Source organism: Sinocyclocheilus grahami, unplaced genomic scaffold (assembly GCF_001515645.1).
Source record: "Sinocyclocheilus grahami isolate Dianchi unplaced genomic scaffold, SAMN03320097.WGS_v1.1 scaffold1632.1, whole genome shotgun sequence".
NCBI classification, from domain to species: domain Eukaryota; kingdom Metazoa; phylum Chordata; class Actinopteri; order Cypriniformes; family Cyprinidae; genus Sinocyclocheilus; species Sinocyclocheilus grahami.
Genome location: NW_015506811.1, coordinates 115042 through 132970, shown reverse-complemented (window position 1 = coordinate 132970; position 17929 = coordinate 115042). Strand labels below are relative to the sequence as shown.

Below are 17929 nucleotides of genomic sequence, written 5' to 3'. Positions count from 1 at the left end.
ATCGGTCGGCTGGGCCAGGGCTGGGCCAGTGTGTGCTGTGATCGGTCGGCTGGGCCAGTGTGTGTTGTGATTGGCAGCACTCGGCGCCTAGTCAGGAAATGTCATGCCCCTCACCATAGACGGAGACCCGGGCCGAACATCTCTCGCTCTGAAGAAGTGTTTCACCAGGATGATGAACTGTGAGAAGAAGCTGTTTGTTGATCAGCTCAACATGTTGGCCAAACGAATCTCAGAGGAACCTTCCACTCCCCAACATTCCATTCATTCATTCCAAAAACTGTTTCCAGCATTGATAATAAATCAGCATATCAGATCAGCAGCTTCACGTTCAGTTGTTGGCGGCGTCGGCGTGTCTGGGCCAGTTGTCTTCCTCAGAGGCCGAGTCAAACTCTTCCTCGGTTTCTTTGGGCGGAGCTCTGGATCACAAACACACACAAAATCAAAGTTTATTTTGCACATTCTTAGTTGGTGCTCCAGGTTCACAAACCGACTAGGGAGCCACTGGTCCCTAAAACAAAACCTTTAAGGACAGAATCACTTCTTATAGGTTGCTCAGAAGCATGTTCATGCTTCAGTTTTAAGAATGCATGTTGAGGATCTATTGAAGTGGCTGAAGATTTCAAAAGAGATCTGAAAGGATTGGACTGATTCATTAAAGAACCATCTCCAAAACAGATTGGAAGATTGCTAACATCTACAGTACATTAGCCGCTTGAAAAACTGTAGCTGTACCTAATGTAGCGTGGCCCACACTTGGCCTGGACCACCTCCTCAGTCAGTTCCACAGCAATGATGTCAGATTGAGGCACCTCAAACATGGGCTCCAGCAAGAGCTTCTCCTGAAAGACCAGAGATGTAGAAGGATTTACAGCAGCAGGGGTCTCCAGTCCTGCTTCTCCAGGACAGCGTCTCTCCAGTGTTTACCTCCAACCCCATTTGAACACACCTGAAGCAGCTACTCAAGGTCTTCAGGATGAATAGAAACTTCCAGACAGGTGTGTTTGGGGAAAGCTGGAGCTAAACTCCATTTGAGATTGGCCCTCAAGGAGCAGCATCGGACATTGTTGACTTAGGCCGCATTTACATTACATGGTTTAAGTAACCTAATTCGGATATGACCCAGGAACGTGTAATAACAGTGTAATATGTGGAAATAAATCTGATATCAATCGGATCTGTAAATTTGCGTCTGCCATTAGAGACAGATCCAATATTCCTGTCAACGCGAGTTATACGTCATTGAAAAAGCAAATGCCGTTGACTCAAGTGGACGCTTTTGCAGGTCAGTACCAGCAGTGTTGCCAGCTCTGCAGTTTCCCTGCAGAATTGGGCTTATTTTACACTGTTGCAATGGGGTGTTTTTTGTGATCTCTCCCCCTTGCTATTTCGACAGAGGGGGATTCCCACTAAATTGGAAACCTACCGAATAAAAAAAGTGATTAGGGTATTTTTGATTAGCATTTGGTTTTGTTTTGCAGACCTGGCAACCCTGTTTAGTGTAAATGCAGATATTGGATAAGGGTCACTTTTAAAAGAAAAGGTAAGCTGGTCGTCAGAAAAAAATATATAGTGAACAAATCGTATTTGGCAAAAAGGACTGCAATGTAAACGTGGCCTTACAGAATTCTTGTGAATGATGGTTGAGTGAGGTTTTGATTCCTGTTATTTACCATGATGGAGCGGAGACCCCTGGCTCCTGTCTTTCGTTCCAGTGCAAAACGGGCGATTGCCCTCAATGCATCTGGAGTTACATTCAGCTCACACTGGAATGAAAATCACAAAACCAGAAGATGAATAACTAGACCTACTACTGATCTAGCAAGACCCACTAAAGGTGTATAGAACATGGGTTACAACGATGTCAGTTGGTGTCATTCGGGGGTGTCAAATCCTGCTCCTGAAGGGCCACTTGTCCTGTGGAATTTAGCTCCAACCCTAATTAAACACCTGAACCAGGTAATAAAGGTCGTCAGAATCACTATAAACTTTCAAGCAAGTGTGTTGGAGCAGTTTGGAGAAAACACTGTAGGACATTGGCCATCCAGAAGCAGGATTGGACACCCCTGGTGAACATGCAGCATGATATACATACTTTATCCATACTGAGGAGGGCCTGATATTGAGGGACCACTGCATTACGAGGCTCTGTAAGGATCTGCACCAGCATCTCCTCGTCCAGACTGTGCAGTGGCACCACCACAGGCAAACGGCCTACAAACTCTGGGATCATGCCGAACTCGATGAGGTCCCGTGCTTCAACGTTCCGCAGGAGCCGGTCCTTTTCCTCCATCTCTGCCATTGCATCCACTTCATTCCCTGAGCTGTTGGCCAGATCTGCAGCTGCTGCAGCTCGACGCCCTTTTCCCAGGTTAGAGGGCGTCCCAAAACCAAGATACTGTAGGGGATATCAAGAAAGTATAACACACTGTAATCAGGCAAACGTTGGAGAACCTGTAAATAATTATATTATACTGTAGAAAAATAACCTTTTCATTTTTCCTACGGCTGATGATCCTGTCCAGCCCGTTGAAAGCACCCGATGCCACAAACAAAATGTTGGTTGTATCCACTTGCACGGTCTCTCCTCTCAACTTCCTGCTGTTCTTCTCTGGAACATTAATGATTGTTCCCTCAAGCAATTTCAGCAAACCCTGAACAGACACACAGGAACATCAACATCCATCAATTACACGATGCAAAAGAATTTAATTCTGCTGGAGCTTTCTGTTCTGCTACTCCGTTTAATCTATTACTCGTTGTTGGTTTGTGTCCTGCTCCACAGGTTGATTCTTAATGATTTTCTCAGAAGCGAGGATACCCAAGACAAAACAGCTAGCCACTGGGGTACCTCAAGGTTCGCTTCTTGGTCCGCTTCTCTTTTTGATATAAACAATACAGCTAGCACCATTAAGAAACAGTTTTCCTACCTTTTAAGTTTGTCTATAACAATTCAACAGAATATCATTATTCAGCCGGGCATGACAGTAACAACACCAGCTAGGTCAGCTATGAACCCGTGGGATAGTGTTTGATTATCAGCTGATTGTCACAGACTGCTTACTTGACTACCTGGTCATGCAGATTAGTACGCTTGAGCATCAAGATTAGACCCTTCCTGTCCTTTTTACCTGTTGTGTAGGTGCATGTCATTTCAAACGCAGATTGCTGCAATGCTCTGTTGGTCAGCCATCTGGCATGTGAAATTAAACTTCAACAAATGATTCAAAATGCTACGGTACATCTGGTCTTCAATGAACCCACACACTTCTCAGTCTCACTGCACTGTGTGCTATCAGTTGTCCACATTGCCTGGATCTGTCGATCAAGAGAGTGCAGTAGCCTTTATTACTGATCTTTTTTTTTATGTTATTTTTCATATTAAAACCAACGATTTACAGTGTTTTCTAACTATGCATAATATAACAAGTTTCCAGAGATAAGTCATTTGTCTGTCCAGTGTCCACACTAAAAGTGTTTAGGGTCAGTACATGTACTCCAAACATTGAAAAGTTGATTGCTGGACCATTTCTATGATTATTTTTAGTTATGATTATAAATAATTACCTCTAATGTATCAGTATTGGGGAAAAAAAAAAACTTTTTAATTTTCCTTGGTTTAACCAATCTTTGTAAAAAAAAAAAAAAATTGTTAAACATGTTTATGGAAAACTCAATATCTCAGCTTAAGGTTCCTTGGAACAAAACCGATGTCACAAGCACATTTCAAGGTTAAACACAGTCAAGCAACTTACACTGGACTATTTGAGATCGATTAACCCTTTAAGCTACAGTTATGTGTAAGAGAAATTATGGCCAACAACATTTCCTGTTGTTGTGCTCGCAGCTCCTTAGATTTACACAGATGGACACAATGTGATTTATTCAACTAATATCTCATTTAAAAAACTGCTTCATAGTTGCACAAATTTGTGCATTACTTGCATATCATTACCTGTAAATAAATTATATTAATATCTATTCAACAATTCTGGCTGTGCGTTCAGGCAGTAGCTCTGATAAGAGATTTACAGCAGTGTGACGTAGTTTAGTAGGCCAGTAACTCGGTGTATTGCAGTGACAGAATCATAGAGCTCTGGGAGAGATGAATGTGGCTGAAATATAATCCCAGACCTGCTGAACTCCTTCGCCCCCAACATCTCTCAGCTGATGAATTCCAGGCACACTGCCAATCTTATCCACCTCATCCAGGAACACTATGCCTGCAAGAGAATGACAAAATCACAGACGTCCAAATGGAAAGGGTTCGTTTTTAAAAATAGTAAGTTAACTTTGAAAGAGGAATCAAAATGTTTCAGTGAAATGCTCAAAGGTCACGCATGGAGGCGTTTTTATATCAGTCAGCTTCTGTTCCTTGTAAAGACGGAAATATTATGACATTGCTTATTAAATGAAAATATTACACATAGGTGGGGCGGTATTGTTGCAGTGTGCTTGCTTCATAGGAATGCAGAACATATTTGTACAAAGTTGCAGAATTAGTTAATCTACAGTAGAATGTGTTTTTTTCCTAAGACGAAATGTTTGAAATTCTGAAGTCTGAGAGTCTGACCTTGCTGGGCTTTCTCAACTGAATAGTTCGCGTCCTGCAGAAGTTTGGCAATAACAGACTCAATGTCCTCGCCGACATAGCCCGCCTGCGTCAGGGTGGTACAATCGCAGATGGCGAAGGGCACATCCAAGCATTTAGCCAGAGTCTGGGCTAGCAGGGTTTTACCTATGAATGTCAACAATATCATGTCAAAAGATTTCAAAATATACATCAAAATGATCAAATATTAACATTTCATTAAGTTGAATTTAATTCAGACTTCGCACAAACTATTTTGTACTGATAATAACAATAGTTTTGTGGTTTTCTCTCATAAAGATTAGAGTATGATCACCTTCTTGCTGTTCTGTCTTTAATAAAAGTGAATAAATAAACATATAAACAAACAAATAAATAAATAAAAGTGCTAAAATATCCTAAAAGGATTAATTGCACAAAAAAAATTGCTGGGTAATATTTCTACCAAAAATCAAAATAGTAAGATATAACAGGGCTCTAGACTGCAACCAAAATGGTCGCATTTCCGACAGTTTTTTGAGAATGTGCGAGTTAAAATTTGACGTGGTCGCATTCTGAATGCATGCTCATTCTCTTACTCCAAAGCGTCTGCTCCATACAGCGAGCGTTGCAGAGCCGCAGCACATTGTAGCAGGAGTCAGATTTCACTGATCACGTGAAGAGAGCTTCAGGTGTAGAGCCTGGTTTATACTCGCCGCGTCAGCACGAGCGCGAAGGTGCATGCAGCGCGCGGAAAAAATGACGTGAATAATGAAATGGCAGACGGAGGATATTCAATTTAATTCAATTCAAGTTTATTTGTATAGAGCTTTTCACGATACAAATCATTGCAAAGCAACTTTACACAAAAATAATTTCTACAATATTTAGTAGTAGCTTATCAATATATATATATATATATACGGAAAGTATTCAGACCCCCTTACATTTTTCACTCTTTGTTATATTGCAGCCATTTGCTAAAATCATTTAAGTTATTTTTTTTCCTAATTCTGTGTTTTTCTGTCAATATGGGGTGCTCTGTGTACATTAATGAGGAAAAAAAATTAACTTAAATGATTTTAGTAAATGGCTGCAATATAACAAAGAGTGAAAAATTTAAGGGGGTCTGAATACTTTCCATACCCACTGTATATATATATATAATACAGCATGTGGTGTATGCCATGCCTCGTCTTATTCGTTTTTGTTAATAAACGTTATGTAAGCTAGTTTGTCATTATAGCCTACTGATTTATTGTTGTTGTGCTATTTAATTAAGAATAACAATGAATCCATCTTTTGTTTTGGTCTTAAAAAAAGTGAAAGGTGTGTAGATGTAAGCAAAACAGACAATTATCTTTTCTTGTAAAACGTGACAACAAGATCGCGAATTTGAAAGTGCACGAAGCCTGGCTTATAACACAGCAAAAGAGGAACTCCAGTTCACAAAATTTAAATCACAAATAATACTGATGAAAAAGGGTTGAGTGTTACCACTTTTGTTACCATATAACTATAAACATTGATAAAAGTTCATCAGCATGCATTGATTAATTCCAATAATGTATCAAAATGAAAAAAAAAATTGCGACAGAATTATGTGCTCGTGCGACCAACTGAGAAAGTTAGTCGCGCAAAAGAGCGACCAGTGGGAAGAATGACCCTGCGTTCCATTCGGAGGAGCTCATCCCTGTGCCCTAATCCCTTCAAAGGGTTTACCCTCCGGAGTGAGAGCTCTGAAGGGTTGAAGGGTGTAGGGGACCAAACAACTGTTTCTTGAAGTGCCCTTCTGCGTCATCATCCCGTGCCCACACGGAGGCGCCATCATCATGGAAAGAATCCGCGCAAAGGATCATGGGGGCCCGAAGTGTCCATCAGTTGTACCCTTCAAAATACTTCATTCCAAAGGGCCCTTTGAAGGGGCCAGTTTTGAGCACTTCAGTTTGGAACAACCCTTCAATATGGCGGCCATGACTGTTTTCACTTCAAAGTGCCCTTCGGAGGGCGATATATCCCGTTTAGAAGGCACTGTGAGTCTAGAGCCCTGTATAATGTTTTGCATTACGAAAATGAGGCCAAATTTATGGCCATTATGAATTTTTTTTTTGCATTATTTGCATGGCAATTAAGCAAATTTTTCCTCAAATTCTCATTGTGATAAAAAAATTACGAGTCATTATCATTACCACAAATAGTTTGCTCAATTGTTAATTTATGTTAATTAATTCATGTAATATGGCGGCCATGACTGTTTTCACTTCAAAGTGCCCTTCGGAGGGCGATATATCCCGTTTAGAAGGCACTGTGAGTCTAGAGCCCTGTATAATGTTTTGCATTACGAAAATGAGGCCAAATTTATGGCCATTATGAATTTTTTTTTTGCATTATTTGCATGGCAATTCAGCAAATTTTTCCTCAAATTCTCATTGTGATAAAAAAATTACGAGTCATTATCATTACCACAAATAGTTTGCTCAATTGTTAATTTATGTTAATTAATTCATGTTTTTTTTTTGTATAAAACATCATATTTGGTGAAATATGACTTTATAGGTATTTTTCATGAAGTTGACCCAATAATTTAGATTGGATAAATATTTATCAAAAGCCATTCAAGTTTAGGCAACTGGTAATTTAAATTGTAAATGGCAGATCCTCATCCCTTTGGGATGCCAGCAAAAATACACCAAATATTATTCAAATTGGCCACCAGTTGGTGCTATAAAGAGTTGTGTGGAAATCCTGTACTAACCTGATCCAGTAGGTCCCAGCAACACAACGTTGCTCTTTTCCAGCTTAATATCAGTGTGGGCGGAGTCAAGCACGTCCCTGCCCCTTTTGTCTCGAGGAGCTTGCTGATTGGTCTGCTGCTGAACAGACGCACCCAGAGCATTGCCATGGGGACTAATGCCAGCGATCTGAAGCAGCTCTAAGAAAACAACCAAACTACTTCACATCTCCATCCAGCAGATCATGTGTTATTTATTTAAACACAAATAAGCAACATGACACCACAAGAATTTTGCCCGGAAGCCCCGTGGGCTAAATCTCTAAAAATACGAAATAACCAAACACAGGTTTTCAGTCAAGTGTGGAATGTGCTGTTTGCTTTTAGAGGAAGAGTTCTGGATCTTTCATTGCATCTCAGGATCTAAGTTAGACTAGAGGTCACTATTACGCAAGCCCTGTCCAGAATGATCCTGCTGGCCTCACCATAAATAAGAAGCAAGCGGACAGAAGCCCCAGTGTGAAATCTGAATGGCCAGAGACCATGAGAGCCGTAACTAAGTCATTGTGACACTTTATCCAACTTTATGGAGGTCAGCGATGAACCCAACTGATCCTGAAGTGCCCCGCACACAAGCACAGAGGGTTGATATGTGTGCACGGGAACATGGAGTCATGCCGAGTCAGCAAAAAACTATATGGCCACAGGAAAGTTCAAAGGTTTCCTCTGTTAGGTTATTTTACTGCATGTGAAAGTGAAGTACACAAAACAATCACTTACTTGTAAACTTGTATTCATCTTCACGTCTTCTGATCTCTAACTCTACAGAGAGAAGGACAGTAAACCACAGTGTAACAGTAAAAGCAGGGGACAGTTCAGACGCTGACTCTTCCTTTAGGTGCCTGGAATACTATAGAAACACTACTGGACGACGGACAAACTATACAGACCCCCAAATGAGCCACATGAGCTAAAGAACAGGGAATGACAGCCTTTATCTGCCACAAACTAGCATTTAGGGTCAGTAGGATTTTTTAAAAAGAAATTAAGAATCTTATTTGCAAGGATGCGTTAAATTGATTTAAAGTATCAGTTATGACGTTTTATTTTGTTACAAAAATATCTATTTTGGGTAGCATGCACTTCTTTTGAACTTTCTCCTCATCAAAACACGATGAAACAAATGGATCATGGTTATCACAAACAAATATGAAGCAGCACAACTGATTTTAACACCGATACTGATAATAATAAATGTCTTTCTTGAGCAGCGAATCAGCATATTAGAATGATTTCTGAAGGATCACGTGACACTGAAAAGTCAGCTTTAAATCACAGAAATAAATTGCATTTCAAAATGTATTACAATACAAAAGAGCTCCATTTGTAATAATTAATAAATGCAGCTTTGATGAGCAGAAGAGACTTCTTTCAAAAAGTAAAATGAAAAACTAATGGCCAAATAAAGTCTTTTAAAAATTGATCTCATTTGAAAAATCAGCGCGACTATATTTATTATGATTTTAGTTGGCAATCCAAAAATGAAAATGGTGTCATCACTTACTCGCCCTCAAGTTGTTCCAAACCTGTGTGAGTTTCTTTCTTCAGCTGAACACAAAAGTAGGTATTTTGAAGAATGTGGGGGACTTAAGTTGACGGTAGCCATTGACTTCTATAGCATAGGAAAAAATACTATGGAAGTCAGTTTGATTCTTCAAAATATCTTCTTTTGTGTTCAGCAGAAGACAGAAACTCGCACAGGTTTGGAACAACTTGAGGATAAGCACTATCCCCTTTTTAGACATCAAGGCAAACTTCGCAATTTTATCGCATTATCAACTTGCAACTATTCATGGAAATCTCTACATGATGTTTTTGTTTCAGTTAAAAAAAAAAATGTATTACCATGTATTGTTATATTGGTGCATTTAAATGAAAACGATTGCATTTTATTATTCATTGTGCTCATTCACTGAATACCAAGGTGGAAAATATTTTATCAAGATCTATAGAGTAATGATTTTTATTGTATTTTTTTTAATAAAATGTTGAGATATACTGAATGCTGTTGAATAGGGATGTAACGATTAACTGCGAGCCGAAACCAAGGAAAGGGTTTAAGCGCCACCTGCTGGCAGAGAGTGAATCTGCGTCTCGTTCAGCTCGTCTGCCGTTTCGGTTTCATGCAGATATTTTTGTATGTATAGTTTCACAAAACTGAACTCAAACCATTCTGTTTTTGCGTCACATTTTGACATTATACAACCTAATTTAGATTAAAAACTGCTCATGTTGCATGTATGCAGCATCTTTGTTTGGATCCTGATTAAAATGCAGTGGTTGCCTCTAATTTTAAATGGACCGAGCACAGACAAAGCCTTAGTTTGTTTATATGACGAGATTTCTTTTATTTGTGTTACTTATTTGATTTGGGGCTTGTTTTAAAATTTCAATGTAGTTTTGTTACTTACATTTAAATTTAGTCATTTAGCAGATGCTTTTGTCCAAAGCGACTTACAAATGAAGACAATAGAAGCAATCAAAACCAACAAAAGAGCAATGATATGCAAGTGCTATATTAGTATATTATTATAGTGTTATATTTCAATTTCACAAAGAAACATGGAGCATTTTGTCCAGGCAATAATAAAAGGGCACATTTAATTTATAATTCGTCTTAAATCTCATTTTGTAAAAAAAAAAATCGTGAATCGAATCGTGAGTTGAGTGAATCGTTACATCCCTACTGTTGAAAGACTAAAATTAGGGTAACATTTTACAGTAAGGTTAAATTTGTTAACATTAGATAAAAAAAAATTAAAAAAACATGAACATGTTCATTTTCACAGCATTTAGATGTTTATTTTAGTGCTGTCAAACGATTAATCGCATCCAAAATAAAATGTTTTTGTTTACATATGCGTGTATACTGTGTATATTTATTATGTATATAAATATAAAAAAAGTGAAAGGTGTGTAGATGTAAGCAAAACAGACAATTATCTTTTCTTGTAAAACGTGACAACAAGATCGCGAATTTGAAAGTGCACGAAGCCTGGCTTATAACACAGCAAAAGAGGAACTCCAGTTCACAAAATTTAAATCACAAATAATACTGATGAAAAAGGGTTGAGTGTTACCACTTTTGTTACCATATAACTATAAACATTGATAAAAGTTCATCAGCATGCATTGATTAATTCCAATGTTGTATCAAAATGAAAAAAAAAATTGCGACAGAATTATGTGCTCGTGCGACCAACTGAGAAAGTTAGTCGCGCAAAAGAGCGACCAGTGGGAAGAATGACCCTGCGTTCCATTCGGAGGAGCTCATCCCTGTGCCCTAATCCCTTCAAAGGGTTTACCCTCCGGAGTGAGAGCTCTGAAGGGTTGAAGGGTGTAGGGGACCAAACAACTGTTTCTTGAAGTGCCCTTCTGCGTCATCATCCCGTGCCCACACGGAGGCGCCATCATCATGGAAAGAATCCGCGCAAAGGATCATGGGGGCCCGAAGTGTCCATCAGTTGTACCCTTCAAAATACTTCATTCCAAAGGGCCCTTTGAAGGGGCCAGTTTTGAGCACTTCAGTTTGGAACAACCCTTCAATATGGCGGCCATGACTGTTTTCACTTCAAAGTGCCCTTCGGAGGGCGATATATCCCGTTTAGAAGGCACTGTGAGTCTAGAGCCCTGTATAATGTTTTGCATTACGAAAATGAGGCCAAATTTATGGCCATTATGAATTTTTTTTTTGCATTATTTGCATGGCAATTCAGCAAATTTTTCCTCAAATTCTCATTGTGATAAAAAAATTACGAGTCATTATCATTACCACAAATAGTTTGCTCAATTGTTAATTTATGTTAATTAATTCATGTTTTTTTTTTGTATAAAACATCATATTTGGTGAAATATGACTTTATAGGTATTTTTCATGAAGTTGACCCAATAATTTAGATTGGATAAATATTTATCAAAAGCCATTCAAGTTTAGGCAACTGGTAATTTAAATTGTAAATGGCAGATCCTCATCCCTTTGGGATGCCAGCAAAAATACACCAAATATTATTCAAATTGGCCACCAGTTGGTGCTATAAAGAGTTGTGTGGAAATCCTGTACTAACCTGATCCAGTAGGTCCCAGCAACACAACGTTGCTCTTTTCCAGCTTAATATCAGTGTGGGCGGAGTCAAGCACGTCCCTGCCCCTTTTGTCTCGAGGAGCTTGCTGATTGGTCTGCTGCTGAACAGACGCACCCAGAGCATTGCCATGGGGACTAATGCCAGCGATCTGAAGCAGCTCTAAGAAAACAACCAAACTACTTCACATCTCCATCCAGCAGATCATGTGTTATTTATTTAAACACGAATAAGCAACATGACACCACAAGAATTTTGCCCGGAAGCCCCGTGGGCTAAATCTCTAAAAATACGAAATAACCAAACACAGGTTTTCAGTCAAGTGTGGAATGTGCTGTTTGCTTTTAGAGGAAGAGTTCTGGATCTTTCATTGCATCTCAGGATCTAAGTTAGACTAGAGGTCACTATTACGCAAGCCCTGTCCAGAATGATCCTGCTGGCCTCACCATAAATAAGAAGCAAGCGGACAGAAGCCCCAGTGTGAAATCTGAATGGCCAGAGACCATGAGAGCCGTAACTAAGTCATTGTGACACTTTATCCAACTTTATGGAGGTCAGCGATGAACCCAACTGATCCTGAAGTGCCCCGCACACAAGCACAGAGGGTTGATATGTGTGCACGGGAACATGGAGTCATGCCGAGTCAGCAAAAAACTATATGGCCACAGGAAAGTTCAAAGGTTTCCTCTGTTAGGTTATTTTACTGCATGTGAAAGTGAAGTACACAAAACAATCACTTACTTGTAAACTTGTATTCATCTTCACGTCTTCTGATCTCTAACTCTACAGAGAGAAGGACAGTAAACCACAGTGTAACAGTAAAAGCAGGGGACAGTTCAGACGCTGACTCTTCCTTTAGGTGCCTGGAATACTATAGAAACACTACTGGACGACGGACAAACTATACAGACCCCCAAATGAGCCACATGAGCTAAAGAACAGGGAATGACAGCCTTTATCTGCCACAAACTAGCATTTAGGGTCAGTAGGATTTTTTAAAAAGAAATTAAGAATCTTATTTGCAAGGATGCGTTAAATTGATTTAAAGTATCAGTTATGACGTTTTATTTTGTTACAAAAATATCTATTTTGGGTAGCATGCACTTCTTTTGAACTTTCTCCTCATCAAAACACGATGAAACAAATGGATCATGGTTATCACAAACAAATATGAAGCAGCACAACTGATTTTAACACCGATACTGATAATAATAAATGTCTTTCTTGAGCAGCGAATCAGCATATTAGAATGATTTCTGAAGGATCACGTGACACTGAAAAGTCAGCTTTAAATCACAGAAATAAATTGCATTTCAAAATGTATTACAATACAAAAGAGCTCCATTTGTAATAATTAATAAATGCAGCTTTGATGAGCAGAAGAGACTTCTTTCAAAAAGTAAAATGAAAAACTAATGGCCAAATAAAGTCTTTTAAAAATTGATCTCATTTGAAAAATCAGCGCGACTATATTTATTATGATTTTAGTTGGCAATCCAAAAATGAAAATGGTGTCATCACTTACTCGCCCTCAAGTTGTTCCAAACCTGTGTGAGTTTCTTTCTTCAGCTGAACACAAAAGTAGGTATTTTGAAGAATGTGGGGGACTTAAGTTGACGGTAGCCATTGACTTCTATAGCATAGGAAAAAATACTATGGAAGTCAGTTTGATTCTTCAAAATATCTTCTTTTGTGTTCAGCAGAAGACAGAAACTCGCACAGGTTTGGAACAACTTGAGGATAAGCACTATCCCCTTTTTAGACATCAAGGCAAACTTCGCAATTTTATCGCATTATCAACTTGCAACTATTCATGGAAATCTCTACATGATGTTTTTGTTTCAGTTAAAAAAAAAAATGTATTACCATGTATTGTTATATTGGTGCATTTAAATGAAAACGATTGCATTTTATTATTCATTGTGCTCATTCACTGAATACCAAGGTGGAAAATATTTTATCAAGATCTATAGAGTAATGATTTTTATTGTATTTTTTTTTATAAAATGTTGAGATATACTGAATGCTGTTGAATAGGGATGTAACGATTAACTGCGAGCCGAAACCAAGGAAAGGGTTTAAGCGCCACCTGCTGGCAGAGAGTGAATCTGCGTCTCGTTCAGCTCGTCTGCCGTTTCGGTTTCATGCAGATATTTTTGTATGTATAGTTTCACAAAACTGAAGTCAAACCATTCTGTTTTTGCGTCACATTATACCATTATACAACCTAATTTAGATTAAAAACTGCTCATGTTGCATGTATGCAGCATCTTTGTTTGGATCCTGGCAGTGGTTGAGTGGTTGCCTCTAATTTTAAATGGACCGAGCACAGACAAAGCCTTAGTTTGTTTATATGACGAGATTTCTTTTATTTGTGTTACTTATTTGATTTGGGGCTTGTTTTAAAATTTCAATGTAGTTTTGTTACTTACATTTAAATTTTGTCATTTAGCAGATGCTTTTGTCCAAAGCGACTTACAAATGAAGACAATAGAAGCAATCAAAACCAACAAAAGAGCAATGATATGCAAGTGCTATATTAGTATATTATTATAGTGTTATATTTCAATTTCACAAAGAAACATGGAGCATTTTGTCCAGGCAATAATAAAAGGGCACATTTAATTTATAATTCGTCTTAAATCTCATTTTGTAAAAAAAAAAATCGTGAATCGAATCGTGAGTTGAGTGAATCGTTACATCCCTACTGTTGAAAGACTAAAATTAGGGTAACATTTTACAGTAAGGTTAAATTTGTTAACATTAGATAAAAAAAAATTAAAAAAACATGAACATGTTCATTTTCACAGCATTTAGATGTTTATTTTAGTGCTGTCAAACGATTAATCGCATCCAAAATAAAATGTTTTTGTTTACATATGCGTGTATACTGTGTATATTTATTATGTATATAAATACACACACATACAGTATATATTTAGAAAATATCTACATGTATATATTTATATTCATGTAATTTATATATAAATACATTTAATATATAAACATATTTTTCTTAAATATATACATGCATGTGTCGCGATTTATATATACGTAATAAATATACGCAGTACACACACACATATATATTATGTAAACAAATACTTCTATTTTGGATGCGATTAATCGTTTGACAGCACTACTTTATTTTATGAATAAATGTCAGATTATGATATAATACAAACCTCTGGGAGAGAGGGGACTCTGTTTGTCTGTTTCCGCTTGCTGTCGGCCTGCTGCCGGGAGGTTGCTGTAGATCCGTTTGTAATGATTATAGACGGCAACTGCCAACACTTTCTTGGCGTATGACTGGCCAACAACGTATTTGTCGAGGTAGGCATAAATCTAAAGAGGTGGAGACAACAGAAGCCCATGTGAGAGCTGTTCGCTGCATTTCTGCTGTCACAGGATTAGCTTCGACTGGTTTACTTTTAAAAAGCTGATCTGATGACACGCATATCAACTTAAGTTAATGTAATAATGTCTGGATGGTGTGATGGAACGGCACCTTTTTAGGAGGCGGAGGGGGTTTCTGAGCTAATGCAAATTGAACATGCTCCGAGCTCTCCGCTTCCTTATTCAAACCCTTCTTAGAGTCCGTCTCAGACAGAACCACGAAGAAATTATGGCACTTTTCACATTTCACAAACCGCGTGGAGGCTGTGTGGAGCAAATACAATAGACATGAATATCTAGATGCCACAACCAGCGGTTACCTCAACAGAACCAGAAGTTCACAACATCTCTACGAGACATGGTTTGAGCAGTTAATACAGATCCTAGAATCATCTGTATGGCTCTTCATTGGTGTTGCTTCAGGAGCCAGATTTTACTCTGGGCATCACGTGGCGACAAAACGCATTACTGTAAAGTAAAAAAAAAAAAAAAGGGGGAACAAAACGCCGAGGTCAATGACATAACATTCACTATTTGTCCTGCCTACAGTTTATTAAAACATATATTTTATTTCTAAATTGCATTTAATGACTTGAATACATCTAATCTAACATGTTAACATGCGTCACCGAATTACAATTCATTTCATTATGTTTACCTTTATATATGTGACCCTGCAGCACAAAAGCAGTCTTAAGTCGCTGGGGTATATTTGTAGCAATAGCCAACAATACATTGTATGGGTCAAAATGATTGATTTTTCTTTTATGCCAAAAATCATTAGGATATTAAGTAAAGGTCATGTTCCATGAAGATATTTCGTAAATTTCTGACCGTACATATATCAAAACAATGTTTGATTAGTAATATGCATTGCTAAGAACTTCATTTGGACAACTTAAAAGATGATTTTCTCAATATTTTGATGTTTTTGCACCCTCAGATTCCAGATTTTCAAATAGTTGTATCTCGGCCAAATCTTGTCCTATCCTAACAACAACATCTCTACGAGACATGGTTTGAGCAGTTAATACAGATCCTAGAATCATCTGTATGGCTCTTCATTGGTGTTGCTTCAGGAGCCAGATTTTACTCTGGGCATCACGTGGCGACAAAACGCATTACTGTAAAGTAAAAAAAAAAAAAAAGGGGGAACAAAACGCCGAGGTCAATGACATAACATTCACTATTTGTCCTGCCTACAGTTTATTAAAACATATATTTTATTTCTAAATTGCATTTAATGACTTGAATACATCTAATCTAACATGTTAACATGCGTCACCGAATTACAATTCATTTCATTATGTTTACCTTTATATATGTGACCCTGCAGCACAAAAGCAGTCTTAAGTCGCTGGGGTATATTTGTAGCAATAGCCAACAATACATTGTATGGGTCAAAATGATTGATTTTTCTTTTATGCCAAAAATCATTAGGATATTAAGTAAAGATCATGCTGCATGAAGATATTTCGTAAATTTCTGACCGTACATATATCAAAACTTAATGTTTGATTAGTAATATGCATTGCTAAGAACTTCATTTGGACAACTTAAAAGATGATTTTCTCAATATTTTGATGTTTTTGCACCCTCAGATTCCAGATTTTCAAATAGTTGTATCTCGGCCAAATCTTGTCCTATCCTAACAAACCCTAAAAGCTTATTTATTCAGCTTTCAGATTATGTAGAAATCTCAATTTTGAAAAATTGACCCTTACGACCGGTGATGTGGGCCAGGGTCACATATGCATGTATACGTGTGTGCGTATATTTTTGTGGGAAGAATACTGAAAAGTGGCATAACTGTTTAAAAATCATAATGAAAGAGTAAAAAAAAATAACTAGTAAATATTTTGTAATTATGTTTTAGAAAAAAAATTAAAATTGTAACAAAAGTTTAGTACATCTGAAAAAGAGAAAAAAAAACCCATCAAAGTCTTGATCGACAAAAATCATGTGGGTGCAACCAACATGTTCATGTTTTTATGAAGAAAATAAATCATATTTATATAATAAATCATTAATTCTAATTATATCATATATAAATATTCATTATATTAACAAAAAACAAGTAAAATAAATGTGTGTAGGGGAAATGCTAAAAAAAAAAATAGCACAAACATTTTTTTCAAAACCATATAAAATCAACATTAATAAAAACAGACATTTCTACGAATGTGGCAAATGTGCTTTAAACTGGATTTTTTCTTTTTTAAGGTGGACACTCTTGCAAATGTCATTTATCTGCCCTTAAAATGGCAACACTCACAATTTTGTAAATAACAACTAGGGTTGCAAAGGGGTGGAACATTTCCGGAAACTTTCCAAAAATCCCTGGAATATTCCCAGAAATCCTGGAAAGTTTCCCAAATTTACTGGAAATTTTCCACCTTTTTGCAACCCTAATAACAGCTGAACAGACACTGACTGGTAATGTGGAATCTAGTTATTCATTTCATTATTAAAACCTTACTTACACACAAAAGTCTCCACGTGTGTACAAGGATCTCCACACTTCGGACATCTCAGCTGACTGCCACCTTTCCCTGAACCTCCAGCGCCTGACGCCCGCTTTCCACCCGCCTCACCTACACCCTTCTGCAAAACCGTAACTGTGAGTAACTCACACATCAGGTGCACGTTCATGTAAATGGAACAAAGACTGACGAGTACCTTTCCTCCATCGCCGTCTTCAGAAGCGAAACACACTGCTGTCTGTGAGAACGGCCTCACGCGCACGAATGGAGGAAGATGGACTTCATCACAAACTGCTCTGGTGCGGCTGAAGAGCTGAAGACGCGAGCGAGAAAAACCTGCCAGGAAACAATACACAATATGTTCCCAAACAATCAAACCAGTTGAATGCCATTCGATTGACTCACATTTCGGCCAGAAACGAGGTTTAAAGTTACAAAATGTCTTCATGATAGATCTGTTTCTCACAAACATGCCGCTTTTCGCATTAACTGATGGACTGTGATGTTTTTATCAGCGGTTTGGACTCTCATTCTGACGGCACCCATTCACCAAAGAGGATCTACATTTCTCCAAATCTGATGAAGAAACTACCTCATCTACATCACGGATGGC

General features: G+C 37.9%; 1 protein-coding gene across 1 annotated transcript in view; it reads right to left on the bottom strand.

Annotated features, from left to right (window-relative positions):
- Positions 1-319: 319 nt before the first annotated feature.
- LOC107571671 (ATP-dependent Clp protease ATP-binding subunit clpX-like, mitochondrial) overlaps positions 320-17929 on the bottom strand; it is a 21049-nt gene continuing 3439 nt past the window's right edge. Inside the window, exons 3-15 of the mRNA XM_016258004.1 lie at positions 17513-17652; positions 17317-17437; positions 14946-15097; positions 14623-14782; positions 12179-12220; positions 11423-11599; positions 4571-4735; positions 4132-4220; positions 2487-2651; positions 2093-2395; positions 1671-1763; positions 733-839; positions 320-416 (exon numbers count right to left, since the gene is read on the bottom strand). Coding sequence (XP_016113490.1) covers positions 329-416; positions 733-839; positions 1671-1763; positions 2093-2395; positions 2487-2651; positions 4132-4220; positions 4571-4735; positions 11423-11599; positions 12179-12220; positions 14623-14782; positions 14946-15097; positions 17317-17437; positions 17513-17652 — 1802 coding nt within the window. The 3' untranslated portion in view covers positions 320-328. The remainder of the gene's footprint in view (positions 417-732; positions 840-1670; positions 1764-2092; positions 2396-2486; positions 2652-4131; positions 4221-4570; positions 4736-11422; positions 11600-12178; positions 12221-14622; positions 14783-14945; positions 15098-17316; positions 17438-17512; positions 17653-17929) is intronic.